Source organism: Sapajus apella, unplaced genomic scaffold (genome assembly GCF_009761245.1).
Source record: "Sapajus apella isolate SASKATOON/1434 unplaced genomic scaffold, GSC_monkey_1.0 scaffold59, whole genome shotgun sequence".
Lineage (NCBI taxonomy): Eukaryota > Metazoa > Chordata > Mammalia > Primates > Cebidae > Sapajus > Sapajus apella.
This window is the reverse complement of record NW_022436999.1, coordinates 6,213,082-6,232,246: the sequence shown is the minus strand read 5'-3', so window position 1 is coordinate 6,232,246 and position 19,165 is coordinate 6,213,082. Positions and strand designations below refer to the sequence as shown.

The 19,165-nt window shown below is 35.1% G+C and overlaps 1 protein-coding gene across 17 annotated transcripts in view; it reads left to right on the top strand.

Annotated features, from left to right (window-relative positions):
• The window catches only part of GPHN (gephyrin), a 636,323-nt gene that overhangs the window by 321,666 nt on the left and 295,492 nt on the right, over positions 1-19,165 (top strand). For all 17 annotated transcript variants that reach the window (XM_032246071.1, XM_032246064.1, XM_032246067.1 and 14 more), the window contains one exon: positions 11,725-11,819. In XM_032246071.1, coding sequence (XP_032101962.1) covers positions 11,725-11,819 — 95 coding nt within the window. The remainder of the gene's footprint in view (positions 1-11,724; positions 11,820-19,165) is intronic.

Sequence of the window (19,165 nt, the reverse complement as noted above, 5' to 3'; positions counted from 1 at the left end):
AGCAAATTCAGTAAAGTAGCAGGATACAAAATCAACATACAAAATTCAGTAGCATTTCTACATGCCAACAGTGAACAATCTGAAAAAGAAAGAAAAAAGTAGTCTCATTTACAATAGCCACATAGAAAATTAAATACCCAGGAATTAAAGAAGTAAAATCTCTATAATGAAAACTGTAAAACTGATGAAAGAAACTGAAGAGGACACCAAAAAATGGAAAGTTATTCCATGTTCATGGGTTGGAAAAATCAATATTGTTAAAATGTCTATACTACCCAAAGGAATCTACAGATTCAATGCAATCCGTATCAAAACACCAGTAACATTCTTCACAGAAATAGAAAAAATAATAATAATAAAATTTATCTGGAACCACAAAAGACCCAGAATAACCAAAGCTATCCTAAGCAGAAAGAACAAAACTGGAGTAATCACACTACCTGACTTCAAAGTATATTACAGAGCTAAAGTAGCTAATACAGCATGGTACTGGCATAAAAACAGACACATAGACCAAAGGAAGAGAATAGAGAAGCTAGAAATAAATCTGTACACCTACAGTGACTTGTTTTTGACAAAGGTGTCAAGAACATGCACTCTGGAAAAGACAGTCTCTTTAATAAATGGTGCTGGGAAAACTGGATATTTATATGCAGAAGAATGAAACTAGACCCCTGTCTCTTGCTGTACAAAAATCAAATCACAATGAGTTAAAAACTTTAGGACCTCAAACCTATGAAACCATTGCAATGATAACATTGAGAAACTCTCCAGGACATTGGTCTATGCAAACATTTCTTGAGTAATATCTCATAAGCACAAGCAACCAAAGCAAAAATGGACAAATGGGATTACAAATTTAAAAGTTTCTGCACAGCCAAGGAACAATCAACAAAGTGAAGAGACAACTCACAGAATAGCAGAAAATATTTGCAAACTGCCCATATGACAAGAGATTAATAACCAGAATATAGAAGAAGCTCAAACAACTCTATAGGAAAAAGATCTAATAATCCAATTTAAAATGGGCAAAAGATCTCAGTAGACATTTCTCAAAAGAAGACATACAAATGGCAAACAGGACTATGAAAAAATACTCAGCATCATTGATGATCAGAGAACAGGAAATCCAAACTACAATGAGATATCATTTCACCCCAATTAAAATGAGTGTTATCCAAAAGACAGGGGCCAGTGAGGATTAGAGAAAAAGGAACCCGCATACACTGTTGGTAGGAATGTTAACTTAGTAAACCACCATGGAGAACAGTTTAGAGGTTTCTCAGAAAACTAAAAATGGAGCTACCATATGATCCAGCAATCCCACTGCTGGGTATGTGCCCAAAAGAATAGAAATCAGGGCCCAACGTGGTGGCTCACGCCTGTAATCCCAACACTTTGGGAGACCAAGGCTGGTGGATTACCTGAGGTCAGGAGTTCAAGACCATCCTGGCCAACATGGTGAAGCCCTGTCTCTACTAAAAATATAAAAATTAACCAGGCATAGTGGTGTACACCTGTAATCCCAGCTACTTGGAAGGCTGAGGCAGGAGACTCACTGTTACCCAGGAGGTGGAGGCAGCAGTGGGCCAGGATTGGGCCACTGCATTCCAACATGGGCAACAGAGCGAGACTCCATCTCAAAATAAATAAATAAATAACATGCACACGGATATTCATCGCAGCACTGTTTACAATAGCAAAGACCTGGGACCAACCCAAATGCCCATTGATGATAGACGGGACAGGGAAAATGTGGCACATATACACCATGGAATACTATGCAGCCATAAAAATCGATGAGTTTGTGTCCTTTGTAGGGACATGGATGAACCTGGAAACCATCATTCTCAGCAAACTGACACAAGAACAGAAAATCAAACATTGCATGTTCTTACTCATAGGTGGGTGTTGAACAATGAGAACACATGGACACAGGGAGGGGAGCATCACACACTGGGGTCTGTGGAGGGTGGGGAGTTGGGGAGGGATAACATGGGGAGAAATGCCAGATATAGGTGATGGGGAGGAAGGCAGCAAACCACATTGCCATGTATATACCTATGCAACAATCTTGCATGTTCTTCACATGTACCCCAAAACCTAAAATGCAATTTATTTATATATATATATATATATGTATATATATGTGTATATATATGTGTGTATGTATGTGTGTGTGTGTATGTATATATATATATATATACACATATATTTATATATATGTATATATATACACACATATATTTATATATATGTATATATAAAATGAATAAGAGTGGAAATCAGTATTTCCAAGGGATATCTGCACTACTCATGTCTTGCACCACTGTTCACGGTAGCAAAGGTTTGGAATCAGCCTAAGTGTCTATCAGCAGATGAATGGATAAAGAAAAATGTGATACATCTACACAATGGAGTTCTATTTGGCTATAAAAAAGAATGAGAACCTGTTATTTCCAACAACATGGGTGGAATTAGAGATCATTGTTTGTGAAGCCAGGAGCAGAAAGACAAACTTCACATATCCTCACTCATTTGTGTGAGCTAAGAATGAAAACAACTGAACTCATGGAGGTATACAGTAGAAAGATGATTACCAGTGGCTGAGGATGGTAGTCAGGGAGTAAGGGGACTAAATATAAAAAGTAGTTAGGTCTCGGCTCAGTGGCTCACGCCTGTAATCCCAACATTTTGGGAAGCCAAGGTGACTGGATCATGAGGTCAGGAGATCGAGACCATCCTGGCCAGCATGGTGAAACCCTGTCTCTACTAAAATACAAAAAATTAGCGGGGCATGGTGCCTGTGCCTGTAGTCCCAGCTACTTGGGAGGCTGAGGCAGGGGAATCACTTAAATCTGGGAGGCGGAGGTTTCAGTGAGCCGAGATCATGTCACTGCTCCACTCCAGCCTGGGCAACAGAGTAAGACTCCATCTCACAACAAAACAAAACAAAAGTAGTTAGAAAAAAATTAATAAAACCTGGTATTTGATAGCACAACAGGGTGACTGCAGTCAATAATAATTTAATTATATATTTTTAAATAACGAAAAGTATATAATTGAATTGCTTATAACAAAAAGGATAAATGCTTTTTTTAAGGGATGGATACTCCATATTCAATGAGGTGATTATTATGCACTGCATGCCTTTGTCAAAGTATCTCATGTACCCCCAAATTTATGTTCCTACTACATACCCAGCAATAAGCTGTGAATGCTCCACTGCACTCCAGTCTGAGTGACAGACTAAGACCTTATCTCGTTAATAAAGAAAGCAAAACAAAAACTAGCACTGCTTTAAGTAAACGACTAATTATGTGATCATTAATATAGAGGAAATCCAATGTATTTTTTTAGGGCAGCCATTCCATTTTTGTTTATATTAAACACCACTAACCAATTAACAAAACAAAACCCCAGTGGGTCTAGAGCACCGAAGGTAGATTATGTCATTATACAGTTCACTGATTAGACAGCCTTTTAGTACAGTTTCAAAATGAATTATCTTTCAGCCTCATATTTTTCCCAGCTTTGTAGAAGTAAAATTGACCGTAGAAGTAAAATTGACAAAGAAAAATTGTATATAGAGTATGCAATATGATGTTTTGTTTTGATATATATATACATTGTAAAATGATTACCACTTCAAGCTAATTAACATATCCATCAACTCTTATAATTATCTTTTCTGGGAGTGTATGGTGAGAACATTTGAGACCTACTTTCTTGGCAAATTTTAAGTATACAATATAATAGTATTAACTATAGTCAACATGTTTTGTATTAGATTTCCTGAACTTTTTTCCCCCATATCTACATATCAACTTTTGAAGAACAAGAATGAGTAACTTTTTTTTTTTAACATAGGTTGAAAGACATACATGGCTAACATTCTAGCATTATGGACAACTCTGTTGTTTTTACATAATACCAAATATTAATACATACATATTACATATATAAAAATGCTAACAATCCATAGAAATATCAATATTCTTTCATCTTTTCCAGGTATGAGATATAAAGTAGTACTGTTTATGTAAGTGGAATATGAAGCTAAGTATTCTCATGAAAATCTCTTTTAAAAAGTGATGTGTTCACCTGAGTTCCCAAGTTTTATGATTTGATAATTATCAAATGAATATTTAGATAAAAATTATTGAAAAATAATATGTAAAGAGAAGAGGTGTTACGCTAAAGAGTATTCACTGCTGTGTACTTTAGTTGGTTCTTGAACAAGAGTTGGGATCTAAATGTTGGCAAATACAGTGAGATTTTTCATAAAGTGAAAAAAACTTGAAAATCTTTTAAACAGCCACCATGTATTATACAAAGACATATTAATCTCAGTAAGCCCAATAACCAGTTTTTACCCCACCATTGAAATAAATTCTTTGGTTGAACCAGGTAAATTGGTTGGCATGCTTTATAAAGAGGAATAATTACTTTTAAATACTAGAACCTTACCTGGCACAACGATGCATTAACCATTGGAGCTGAGATAAACTATGAAAACTACGAACTCAGACATCATTTCATGCTCACTGCAAAGTATATGTTCATTTACTGGAATGGAAGATTAAATGCCTGCAGTATTTAAATCTGTACTCTTTTCTTCTTGTGTCCTCCCTACCATGGTATACTGTCTCCTTTGACCTTTCATCACAACCAGATCTTATTTAAATATCATACAACTTGAACTGAAAACAGAAAAAAAGCAGCATCTTCTCTTCACATGAAAAGTTATCTGCTTCTCCTAGGAATGGAAAAAAATGTAAATATTTAGGAAGACTAAAACCCCAGGAAAAGATGTTGATTAGAAATAAGAAATAAGATAATATCTCCCAAGTAAAAGTGAGATACATTTTACAAATTAACTTGATTTCCTGATTGCATCTTCTCTGTCTTTGTAGCAGTAGTCTTTGCCCATTTAGCCATATTATTATAAGTTGATATGGTTATAATTGGTTGAAAGTTGTTTGTAACTAAAATGAAAATAAAATATGCAAATGAATGATTTTAATTAATTACACTAAATTCAAGACTGCTCTTATAATGTGACTCTTATTTCCATTCTGCTCTGTTTCTTGAATGAGAAAAGAGTAGATTTATAACAGGTGCTCCTTTTGAACATCTTTGGGAGTTTGTCATGGATGTAAACTTTATCTACCATGTGATGTCCCAAGAAAAATATTTTAAAGATACCTACTTTGTACCATAGAATACTTATAGGAGCAGCCTCAGAATTGTTAGTTTATTATAACCCTTTTTAAAAACGTAAAATGACATTAATGTGTCCTTTAATAAGCAGAAGTTAGGAAAATGTAACTGGCTGGCATTAAACTGCCTGTTTTTACCTAATTTATCTCCTCACTAAGCCTATATTCTGTTCTGATGAAGGATTCTCACATTTATGTCAATCTACAAAGATGAACATAAAGTGATTATAAAGATAAGACCAAATGGTACATATTGTCATTAATCTACATCATTCCTTCCATCAGCAGTATGTTTTTCAAAGTGTGGTCTTCTTACCGGTATCACATGCATCATCTGGAAACTTGTTAGAAATGTAAATTTTTACCTGGAAACTTGTTAGAACTGTAAGGTTTGAGGCACCTAGACACTCTGAATTACCATCTCTGGAAGGGATCCCAGCAATTTGTGTTTTAACAAGGTGTCTAGAAGACTCTGATACACACTAAAGTTTGAGAATCACTACTCTAACTACATCTTACCTTGATAAAGTTTTTGTTTTGTTTTGTTTTTGTGTGTGTGTGTGTTTTTTTTGAGATGGCGTCTCACTCTGTCACCCAAGCTGGAGTGCAGTGGCACAATCTCGGCTCCCTGCGACCTCCGATTCCTGGATTTAAGCGATTTTCTGCCGCAGCCTCCTGTGTAGCTGGGATTACAGGCGCCAGCCACCAAGCCCGGCTATCTTTTCTGTTTTTAGCAGAGATGGGGTTTCACCATGTTGGTCAGGCTGGTCTCAAACTCCTGACATTGTGATCCGCCCGCCACGGCCTCCCAAAGTGCTGGGATTACAGGCATGAGTCACCACGCCCAGCCGAAAGTTATTTTTAAAAGTAGTCATTAGCTGGTATTTCAAAGATAGTCTTTGTTATTTAACATTATTTAATCAGCAAAGGGCACTGCAGTAATTGTGAGTAGAAAATTTTATTAAATCTACCTACTCAGATTGCAGGCACGTGAGTATTAATATATAAGTTCTTCTGCTGTGTTAATAAAAGCATTTCTGTAAAAATAAGTGAAAGCACTAGACTAAGTGACTTTTCACAAAGTATATTTAGATGTTTCTGTTATATGTTCTATATATTTTTTGTATTATATGTTCTACACATTTAGATGTATCTATTATATGTTCTATACATCTTTTTTTTTAAGATAGAGTCTTGCTCTGTCGCCCAGGCTGGAGTGCAGTGGCACGTCTTCGGCTCACTGCAGCCTCTGCCCCCAGGGTTCAAGCAGTTCTCCTGCCTCAGGCTCCCCAGTTGCTGGAACTACAGGCACATGCCACCACACCTGGCTAATTTTTGTATTTTTTAGTAGAAATGGGGTTTCACCCTATTGGCCAGGCTGGTCTCAGACTCCTGACCTCAAGTTATCCGCCCACCTCAGCTTCCCAAAGTGCTGGAATTATAGACATGAGCCATGCCCAGCCATATATTTTGTACGCTTCTAAACATCATTGCCTGTTGGCAATATCTTTAAGGTCATTTTTTCTAAGAAGTTAAAATATGAACAATTTCATCAACAAGATACCTGAATTATTGAACCATTGTTTATAACACTGTTTTTACAACTTAGCAGTCTTTGAAGTGTCTTTCTGACTTTAGTATTATCCTCAAAGTATCAAGAAAAAAAGGAAACAATCACAATTATTTGATTTTTTTCACAGAAGGTTGCAACTTTCATAGTGGACAAATATTTAGACGTTAAAGATAAATATCTTGTTTAAAAAGAATAAATAAATCCAATTAAGCTTTTATATTTTAGACCTAGTTTAGAAACACTGATAGCTGAAGTAAGACGATAAATTTCTATCGTCTTTTAAGGAATAAAAGAATTTGATAACCAAATTAATAATGTATAAGAAAGAGGGAAACAGAACTTTAAGCTAGTTGAGGAAAAAATGGTTTCAAGCTTTTTTTTAATGACATATTTTTGCCATTGATAATGAATAGCCTGTTGATAAGGAATTTGTCATCTAATCATTAAGAGATACAGATAACCTTTACTTGTCTGCACTGTACTAGTATATGTAATTGAAAGTGATAAAGCTACATTCTTAAAACCATTTTTCTGTTTACATTTTCTAATAAACAGATATCTTTCTCTTGTTATATTTGTAATTAAGTTTTATTCTCTTATTCTTTGTTTTCTAGTTGTATCTTCCCATTTATGGCTTACAGATCTTTGTACTCAGCTCTTGCTCTCTTGTCCATCTTCCAGTCCCCACCTCATTCAGCTGCCTGCTCCCCAATTTAGATCCCTAATTTCAGTATTCTACCTTCTACCTGGCATTTGCCAATGTTCTTGCATCTGGGTTCTTGCTCTCCATTCTCTTTTTCTTAATCTTTGGTTCGCTACTACTGTTTTCAGGTAGTTGCTGGATTTTTGTATTATTTCTGTTCTCCGATATGTGCAGAACTGCAAGGATGTAAGAATTGGAAAGTAGAAACATAGAAAGAACTAACATGTACTGAATACCTACTCTATGTTAAGTGATTTATCATTTAGTTTTCATAGCCCTCTTATCAGGTGTCGGTATATTTTATTATTACCTCCATTATATTCATAAGTGCTCTGGAAACTTAGAGAGGTTAAATATTTTCTTCTAATTCACAGAGCATCTATGTAGTAAAGCCAAGTTTCAAATCTAGATTCGTTCATTTATTCCTCCACTTCTTTATTCAACAAATATTTGTTGAGCATACACTATATGTTAGGCTCTGTACTAGATGCTGAAATAGATCCAACTCCTCTTGTTATTGACCTTAACTGTGTAGTAGCTTTGTCTGACTTCATAAAGGATGATCGTTTACTATACCAAACAGCTTAACAGGAAGAGAAAATAAAAGGGAAATAGAAAGGTTCTAATGTTTTATGAAAATGTTTGCTATAGATGTGAGAAAGACTGTATTTGTGCATTATTTAGGAATACCCTATTGAAAATATCAGTTTTTATCTAGTACAGAGAGTCTAACATCTGCCTGCCCCAACCAACACACCACCATCAGCACTAGTGCCTTTCAGTGGCATTACCATGATATATTTTTTCTTTTATGTTCTAAAATATATAAGGTTTGGTCTATATGCTCAAATTATTTAGAACATCATCAGAAAGAATTACTTGTCCTGCCTGAATTATGTTTAGAGAAAGATGGAGAACTTTGTAAAGAATACAGTCAGCCCTGCAGAATCCCTAAATACTGTATTTTCGACCCTTAGTTGGTTGAATCCACAGATCTGGAACCAGCAACATGGAGAGCAACTGTACCTCATTTGATTCATCCATCTATATATTTATTTATACCCTGAAAAATATTTTAGATGTCTTACCCAAATACATAAATACAGCAGAATTTTTTAAAAGATAAAAGGGAAGAATAGGACAGGGAAAAATCAGATGAAACTAAAGTTGTGTTAAGTAAGCCTACTCAAATGTATCCACAAATTTTTCTCTGTTCTCAAGGATAACTTGATTCACAAGCATTGTAATTTAAAAACAACTGGTAACATAGAAGAGTACCCATTCCTAGTTATGATAATTGAGAGGAAATTTCTCCTCTAGGTCCTTCTAAAGACCACAATGTAATGTGGTGAACAATTCAGATACTTCCCAATGTAAATAAGAGTTTGGACCATTTTATTGACTCTAATTTCCTACCACAAAAGCAAAGCCCAATAAAACAATTCTATAAAAAGTGAAATCAGGCATTCAGAATAGATCCTATCCAGTGACCTGGCCAAATCCAATGGTGTGTTTTAGAGGATTTAGAAAAATTAATGAACCACATCTCTTTTAGGCAATTCTCATGTATCATTTGTCAATTGAGTTTTTCATGTACTGGGTGACAGTGAACTTACACACTCTCTGAGGTTTGTTTTATTTACTACGGCAACATCAGTACCTCAGATACTACCTGGTATATAGTAGATGCTTAATAAATGTTTGTTATTAAATGGATAAATGTTGTGCTTTGAAGTATCAATTTTAAGGGAAATACTCCCTCTCAGCTATCTGTTGATATTTCCCTTCATGTGGCTAAATAACGTATGCTACTATATTTTGGGATGTATCGTCTATATGTGAAGCCCCAAATTCATTAAATGTCAACCATTGCTTATATAACCTTTTCAAGCAAGTAATGAAATAAATATTAATTCAATCCAAGAAGTTCGTTTAATATTGTTATCAATGACATCCCTTTGCTTGATGTTTAGGGTTCTAATTTTAACATCCCTGAGAAGTTGTAAACGTCATTAAAGCAATTTATAACATAGAAGTAGTGTTTCCTCTCAGTAAGTCTCAAAATCATAACAGATGATTAACTTTGGAAAAAAAGTAATAAAGACTGTATAATGACATAGATGAAGCTAGAAACCGTCAGTCTCAACAACTGACACAGGAACGGATAATGAAACACTGCATGTTCTCACTCATAAGTGGGAGTTGAACTATGGACACAGGGAGGAAAACAACACATACTGGAGCCTGTCAGGGGTTGGGAGGGAAGACGAGGGAGAGCATTAGGACAAATACCTAATGCATGCAGGGCTTAAAACCTAGATGATGGGTTGATAGGTGAAGCAGACCCATTGCACATGCATACCTATGTAACAAACCTACACATTCTGCACATATATCCCAGAGCTTGAAGAAAAATTTTTTAAAAAAATTTATAAATTTTTAGGCTGGGCACAGTGGCTCATGCCTGTAATTCCAGTACTTTGGGAGGCCGAGACATGCAATCACCTGAGGTCAGGAGTTCAAGACCAGCCTGGCCAACATGGTGAAACCCCATCTCTACTAAAAATACAAAAATTAGCCAGGCATAGTGATGGATGTTTGTAATCCCAGCTACTCAGGAGGCTGAGGCTGAAGAATCGCTTGAACCTGAGAAGCGGAAGTTGCAGTGAGCCAAGATCCTGCCACTGCCCTCCAGCCTGGGCATCAGAGAGAGACTCCGCCTCAAAAAAAATTTTTTTTAATTTTTAAAAGATTAAATAATGCTAGCAGAATTATTATATTTTTGTTAGTTTTTCTTTAAAATGTCTGCCATTGTTAAATACCGCATTATGCTAGGATTCACTGTACCAGTAAATTGCATCAATTCTGGTAATAATGTATTCTCTATAATTGGAAGGGATTAACTAATTTATATGCATTCTAAACTTTATTTATAACATCAATTAGTATGGAATACATACCTGATCCATTTTAACTGCTTTTGCCCCGAGGTACATTCTTATTGAAGACTATCATCCTACTTTCAAAGAAATATTGAAATGCTAACCTTTCTCTACCTTCATAATTTACTTTTTGTTTGCCTTTCTACTTATTTACTGTAACACTTCATTTTGCAAACTTCATTTTTGTATTGCTCCCAAGTATTGTAACACTTAAATTTTGGAAACAGAGGACTGTAAATGGATTAAGTCATGTATTTCACACCCAACTTTTAGCCTAAAATGTATCTTACAGTAAGATATATACCAATTTTGATTGACCATTCGAAAATGAAATTTTCCTGTCTCACTCATTAGTGTATTGCAGGCTTAACTATACTCATCTTAAGAATGCCCTATCTTCCGGGCATGGTGGCTCACGGCTGTAATCCCAGCACTTTGGGATGCCAAGGTGGGCAGATTACCTGAGGTCAGGAGTTCCAGACCAGCTTGGCCAACATGGTGAAGCCCCATCTCTACTAAAAATACAAAATTAGCCAGGCCTGGTGGTGCACACCTATAATCCCAACTACTCAGCAGGCTGAGGCAGGAGAATCACTTGAACCCTAGAGGCAGAGTTTGCAGTGAGCGGAGGTCACACCACTGAACTCCAGCCTGGGCAAAAATAGCAAAACTTTGTCTCCCAAAAAAAAAAGAATGCCCTATCCTAAAACTCTTGGTATAAAGGTGAAGCCCTTAACTTCTTTTTATTTAAAAAAGACAGTTAATTTATATTAAAGTTTCAGAACATGGTAAATGTAGAATTTTTCCTCTAGCCAGTACATGGGGAAAGTTGACATGATGACTTCTTGAGATCCTTTTAAAAGCATACTGCTAGGAGAGAGATGGATGATCTCAGGTTTTCAGGGACTAATTATTTCAAGAGTAATAGACAAAGGAAAATACCCAAATTACCCTGTGAAAAATCTACTAAGTTGTTATAGCAATCTGAGGCCTCATTTTTGGAATTTAGGTTAATAGTGAGATAAGATTTCTATCAAATACTTCTGAGCTATAAGAAATATGAAAGGACTGCTAATATAAAATTTTTCTTTATTTTCTTGGTCCTCAGCTTTTATTCAGTGGTCCTTGAGAATTGAGTCTGGATGCCTCAAAAGATAAATGTTTTGGAAATTAAAATATTATCGAAAGCCTGGTTTATAATCATTTTTAAGTGGGTTTTACTACTCTGACTTCATTCTTTTTTGGCTAATTTCACTCAGTCTGCTATTTAATCTTTAATTACAGGCCACAAAAGAAGTAATAGAACGGGAAGCGCCAGGGATGGCCCTGGCAATGCTGATGGGATCACTTAATGTTACACCTCTGGGCATGCTCTCTAGGTAAGAAAGTCACCAACATGTTGCAAAGAAAGTTAATTCCATACCACTAATCAATACACTGTATTGATAAACCTAAGAAACTTTAGTCTTAACACTTAAGTTTGCCCTTTTTTCCAGAGTTAAGAGTTTTGGTAATCTGTCAGCCACAATTTTCCCACTTCACTTTTTTTTTTTTTTTTTTTTTTTGCTTGTTAACCTTTTCAGAGACTCTTATATTACTACTGGTAAAAGTTGTCAATCTCTAACCCAGAGAATCCAGTTTATTACTATGTAAAGTTATTTTGTTTTTTTATTGTTTATAATCATCAGTTGATATCCATTAATTGTAGGTAAATACTAATTTAATAAAACTAAACTGCAGAGTTTATTAAAATAACTTGTTTTTACAAGTTATTTTGCCTAAAACTATGCCTTTGTTGACATAGATGTCAATATCCATCCTTGATTTAATGGTAATTATTTGCTACTATTTAAGCAACTCTTAGATTTAGATCCCCTAAATGAGGACAATTACATCACTTAAGTTAAAGATGGATGTGTCAACTTAGAATCTGTTGATTTAATGAGCATTAATTAATAGACAGTTGATCTCAGAGCAACCTAAAAATACATAGCAACTGTATAGTTTCAGGGTTTCATAATTTATAGCCATTTATGTATTCTGTGTGCAATACGAATATAAAATTAAATATATCCATTGACTAGTATGGAATATGAGTTGTAATGTCCTTTCTGTTACATAAACAAAGTTTATATCCCATCAGTGGCAGCCACTTGAAGCACAGATACAGGAGATTATGAATGGGTCATTAGTTACTATATTCTCTTTGCTGGCATATGTACTATAACATTTAATTTTAGTAAAAGCAAATAAAGAATTAAAGTAGCATGATAGAGACTTTAAAGTTAACAGTCCATGCTGGCCTTTAAGGAACTCCAGTTGATTCATTTATAGTGTTCTTTTTTTAACCATTACTTATATTACCAACACAAATGAGGTCAGGGGATCCCTTTTATCCTACAGAATTAAGTAGTAGTTTTCAAACATAAAAAAGCTCTTTCTGGTATACAAGCAATAACATCAAGAAAGAATTAAACTTCATCTCTTACTAATTCTTTTGTAATAAAATTTTAATTCAGTAAACAAAATAATATGCTTTTTGCCAAGCCCCATATTAAGCCTAAGGGATTCTAAGGATAGAAAGAAAAATAATTCATGGTCCTCCCTTAAGGATCCCACAGTTTAAATGGAGAAATTATTCTTTGCAACTGTTAAGGTAATTCTTCAAATTGAATATAGCTTTCTTGATCCAGTATAGAAATATCACATTCTGTTATATTGAAAGGTTTTTCTGAATTAATTTTTTTCTTCCTTTTGTAGCCTCTTAAGACTGCTGAGTGAGTGGAACATTAATTAGCAGGAGCTGATTCTAATTACTTTGGAATGAGTCCTTCATCTTTATCTGAAGGCTTTGAAAATTAACACACATAAACAGCATCAGAGCACCTTCTGGCTTTTCTGTCTCTGCAGTGCTGATTTAACTGAAAGTATATTTACAAATTTTGGAAAAGACATAGTAGTTTACATTAGTTACAGAAAAGGGGATATTTCCCTGAATGTTCTTTTTTTGTGCTTCTCAAAGACTTCATTAAAATTATTATTTTTATAATAGCCGTGATTAGATTGGTGCTTCCTTTCTACAGCCTTTCTATTTTGTATGCACTTTTGGCTTTGTACATGTTTCTGCTATAGAACATGTCATGCTATATTATAATTAATTATTTGCTTGTCTGTATTACCTAGTTTGTAGAAAATTTTTAAGGACAGGAGCTTTATCTTATTCTTTTTTACATCCTGAGCCCCTAAAACAAATTCTGATACATAGTAAGTATTTTTAAAAATGTTTGTTGTTATGGTTACTATGGATAAATAGTGTTTTACCATAGTTCTATAGCATGCTTTTCTCAAGTAAATTAATGCATCAAGTTGGTGCCTTATCTTCCTATTTTTATGTCTAGAGAGCAGCATTAAATAAAAATAAATGTTTAAAGCATTACATCTGTTTGAAATGATTTCCTGCTATTTGGACAACTTAATATCCTCCAGATTTTTTATATAACTAAGTTGGGAGATATTATGAAGTAATGGTTAAGAGCTTCATCTCTGAACCCAGATTGCTTGTGTTCTACTATGGCACAGTCAGTTAATAGCTATTTAATGTCTTTTGTTTTTGTTTTTGTTTTCTTATCTGTATAATAAGGATGTTAATAGTACCAAATTTCTTGGATAAAGTGAATTAATCCATCTAAAGCACTTAAAACAACTGACTCATAGTAACTCCTAAGTGATGATCATTGTTTTGTTTGAGTTTTTAGAGCAGGTCTGCTGACAAAACATTTTCTTAGCTTTTTTTCCTTAGGAAATATCTTTATCTCCATATTACTTCTGAAGAATATTTCACTAGATACAGAAATCTGGGTTGACTGTTCTTTACTTTCAGCATTTAAAAAAAAAATCTTAATTCCACTATCATTTGCTCCATGGTTTCTGAAAAGAAATCAGCAGTCATTCGAGTTGCTGTTTCTTTATGTGTAATGGCAATTTTCCCTGGCTGCTTTGAAGACACTTTTTCTTCAGCTTTGGTTTCAGCAATTTGATTATGATGTATCTGGGTGTAGTTTTCTTTTAGATTATCCTTCTGGATTCAGTGAGCTTTATGATTCCGTAAATTTGTCTTTAGCCAATTTGGAAAATTTACTTTTTTCTGCTACTCCAATGACATGAATTTCAGATATTTTGGTAATGTCACATAAATCCCTGAGGCTCTGATAATTTTTAAAGTCTTTGTTTCTCTGTATTGTTTTTAGGTTATTTCTATGATCTATCTTCAAATTAACTGACTTTTCCCCTCTTTCATCTTTGTTCTGCCTTTGAGCATACCTAGTGGTTTTTATTTCAGATGTATTTTTAGTTCTAAATTCTCCTTTTGGTTTTTTTGTTAATGGTTTCCATTTCTCTGTTAAGAACTTGTATTTTTATTTTTATTTCAAAAATATTGCCCTTTATGTCATGGAGAATAGTTATAATAACTGGTTAAAATTATTATTCTGACAATTTCAACATCAGGCTCACCTTGGGGTTGACATCAGTTGATTTCCAATGAGAACTGGTCAAATTTTCCTTGTTCTTTCTATGTTGAGAAATTTTGGATTATATTCTGGGCATTTGGAATACTACATTATAAGTCAATTATTTAACTCCTGTTAAAATCCTCTGGGTTATTTTAATTAGCTGGTTTTAGAAATTGATCTGATTGGGTTCAGATTATAAATTCTGTCTCACTTTCTGTGAATAATGGCTCAGCTTTTGCTATATTGTTAGTGTCAGCCCAGTACATGAACCATTTAGGAGTTAGTTTAAGGCTTGGGCAGCAGTATATACTATTTTTATGTTTCAAAAGCTTTTCTTGTACTTCTTTAGACTGTCCCATGTATTCATAGCTCAGGGGTGACCCTGGAACTTGTGTCAATTCATATACAAAATTAGGGGATCCACCTTCTTTAGCTCTCTTCTTTCCAAGAATTTCCCCCCACCCTCCAGCTAATTTCCCCCCACTCTCCAGCTTCCAGCGTATGCCATTCCTAGTTATTCTGGCCAGAGAGGTTTCTTACACAGTATTAACTTTCTTTGCAATTATGTAATTGCACACTACATAGTTGTATGTAGTTGCACACTACGTAGTTGTACACTACATAATTGCAAAGAGACAAAGAAGCAAAAGAAAAGAAAAAGGAGAGAAAGAGATTCCTCTTATGTCAGTTCTTTAGACAATATGGGCTCCTTTTTTGTTGTTTCCATTAGCTAAAGAGATACATCTTCTATCTGGGCTTCAGTTGCTAACATTGTTGTCATTATGGTATAGCAGCTCCACAACAAGGCCTAGCCCCATTAAGGCTGTTACTCAAGTTATGACTTCAGTCCCAAATCTGCCTGCCATTATTTACATTCAAAGTCATCGGGTAATCACTGTGTACTCCATCAACAATCAGTAGGAGAGAGAAGCTATGATTACCTTCTCCATCTTAGCTGACACCAAAAAAAAAGTGTTCTGACTTTAATATCAAATCCCTGACTTTACATTTACTAGCATTTACTAGCAGTGTTACCTCATTATTTTACAAAGTTTAGCACATCTTGTTCCAGTGGTTAACTGCCACAAAATAGTATCGTTTAACCTCCCTACATTTATAATTTATTTCCTACTTGGTTTTTTTTGAGACAGTGTCTCACTGTGTCGCCAGGTTGGAGTGCAGTGGCACCATCCCGGCTCACTGCAGCCTCTGCCTCCCAGGCTCAAGCAATTCTTCTGCCTCTGCTCATTTTTGTATTTTTAGTAGAGATGGGGTTGCACCATGCTGGCCAGGAACTACTTGTTTTTTTTAAAAGATCAAATACTCTTTTTTTCCCCCTAAGTTTCATTAAACATAACAGAACAACCTCTGTGGTTATACATGGAGGAATGATTTGTCATGGATTTTATTCTCAGTTTTGTCATTAATTTGATTTATGATCTCTACTTAGTTTTAAAGGGATATTACATAGCTCATAGAAATGTTATGAGATCCTTTAAATATTTACTCACACATATGTGTGTATATATATGTAATAAGAAATATCTAATTCTTAAAGAGAAATTGATTGCCAGTTTTCCATTTTCGTAAAAAGAGATTTACCATTGTAATCTTCAATAACTCATCTTTCAATTCTGTAACTGTAATAAACACATGCACTGCTTTTGTGGAGGAGATAATATTTTCCATTTGCTGCCAAAAATGGTTTTATAACTAATATTGGTTAAAAGAAAAATTTCAGTTAATAAAAACATAAACTTAATTTTTATAGAGATGAATCAAATTATTCTTAGTATTATATAAATATTAAAGTAACGTGGGAAATTTAAAATAACAGTACTGTCATCTTGAAGAGTTTCTATTTTTTTAACCCAACATCAAATACACTTAGCTTATAAAAGTCTATAGGGGAGCAGAAGATGGCAGAGTAGTAAGTATCAGGAATCTGTTTCTTCACCTGGACTACAATTGAACTGGCAGACTCTTTCTGATATAACTATTTTGAAACTTTTAGTCTATTCAAAGGCTTACAGCTTACTGGAAAAGGCTTGACTGGTAGATTGTGGTTAATTTGGGTCACTTTTACTCTAGCACGCTACTAACGAACCATTCTCCAATGCTCCAGCTAGTATGTACTGTGTTTTCTAGGACAGCTTGTAGAAGCCAGAATGGGCAATTAAGGACCTTATCGTCCAAATTTGGGAATCCAGGTTCTCTTTGTAGATTACTGCTTTGGGTTGTAGAAGTGCAGAGTCAAAGACAGGCTGCCATTGTTGCAACCCCGACTGACTGAAGTGTCTTCAAGGGATTTATAAGGACAGTACCTATGTTTTCCCCTACATTTTTGTTCTCTTTTGGGAGCCAGAAATTATAGGATTAGAACATTCAGAAGCAGCTATATAAATGGGGGAATTTAGAAACTCACTATGCATGCCCAGAGAAAAAGACAGGCTGAGAAAAAGAGAAAGGCCTTAAGTTTATATACCTCAGGCTTATCTCTTACACAGAACACCTTATAACAGTTAAAAAAAAAAAAAAAAAAAAAAAACCCTAGAGAAGGGAGAGAAGATGATTTCCAGAGAGAGGAGATGATTTCCAGAATTATCATATTATAAGATTCAAACATTCAGAGTTCAACAAAGAATGACAAGGCAAAGAAAAAGTATGATTGATTCAAATGAAAACAATAAATTGACAAAAATCCATAAGAAAGAAGAGATGATGACCTTACTAGACAAAGGCTTTAAAACAACTGTCTTAAAGATTCTCAAAAAACTAAAGGAAGATATTGACAATGTCAAGATAATGATTTGTGAGCAAAGGTAAATATCAATAAATGTATAGAAAACATAGAAAAGAATAAATCAGGCAGTTAAAATGGCTTCTCAGTTTAATATCCTCTTTGAAGGCCACGATGGGAACATCTGTAGTCAGCTTTCTCTCCACTGTATGCAGGAGGAAGTGGCCACTATTAACAGCCCTCTCTTTTTGTAGCATTAGACAGCAGCAGGCCACCCTGAGATTGTTTACAGAGGACAGCTATGAAAACACTTCCAAATATATTTATTCCAGGCCAGAAAATACTTTCCCCCTATTAGCGTGAAGATTCATATTGTACGCTAGTAAACCTCTCCACACATGTTCCTCATGACAATGTACTCAGAAAGGAGTTCTAAGTCGTGATGAGCATCCTGCAGCAGTTCTAGTGAATCATGGATGAAAAACATGTATCCTTTTAAAAAAGAAAGAAGAAAAAAAATAATGAAGAAACGAGCTGACAAGTACAGTCGCTGAAAGAAAAAATTTCACTAGAGGGATTTGAAAGCAGATTTTAGCAGGCAGAAAAAACAATCAGCAAACCTAAAGACAGAACACTTGAAATTCACAAATCTGAGGAACAGAAACAAAATTGAAGATGAAAGAAAACTTGGTGGCTAACACCTGTAATTCCAGTACTTTGGGAGGCCGAGGTGGGAGGATCACCTGAGGTCAGGAGTTTGATACCAGCCTGGCCAACATGGTGAAACCCATCTTTACCCAAAATACAAAAATTAGCCAGGCATGGTGGCACGTGCCTATAATCCCAGATTCTTGGAAGGCTGAGGCAAGAGAGTCACTCAAACCTGGGAGATGGAGGTTGCAGTGAGCCGAGATGACACCATTGTACTCCAGCCCGGGCAACAAGAGTTAAATTCTGTCTCAAAAAAAAAGAAAAAAAGAAAACTGAACAGACCCTAAGAGATCTATGGAACATCATTAAGCAGACCAACATACACATTATGGGGATTCAAAATGGATGAGTGAGAGAAAAAGGGGATTACCAGAGGAAAGACTCTTGAACAGTAACAAGCATGGGAAACTGTCAGAGTAGGCAAACCTAAACTGTAATTGACATATTGCTAGAAGTTCAATGCAGACAATTATGAGAGTTAAAAACTTTGGGGAAACTCAGTCATAAGGGAGCCTCTACACTTTTGTGGAAACTGAATGAAACCTGAGGTACCTGTGGAACAGGTCCTTCAGAACTACCAGGTTCTCACAGCAAATATTAGAGGAAAATTCCCTCATGTTTCAGCAGGGAAGGGGAAAGGGAACTATTGTGAAATACACCAGAGTACTCTGTTTTTCTTAATGAATCTTAATCCCAGGAGAAACTACTTAACATCAGCCTACCCTGCTGAAGTATAATCAAATAGTAAGTTACCTAGAGGAGG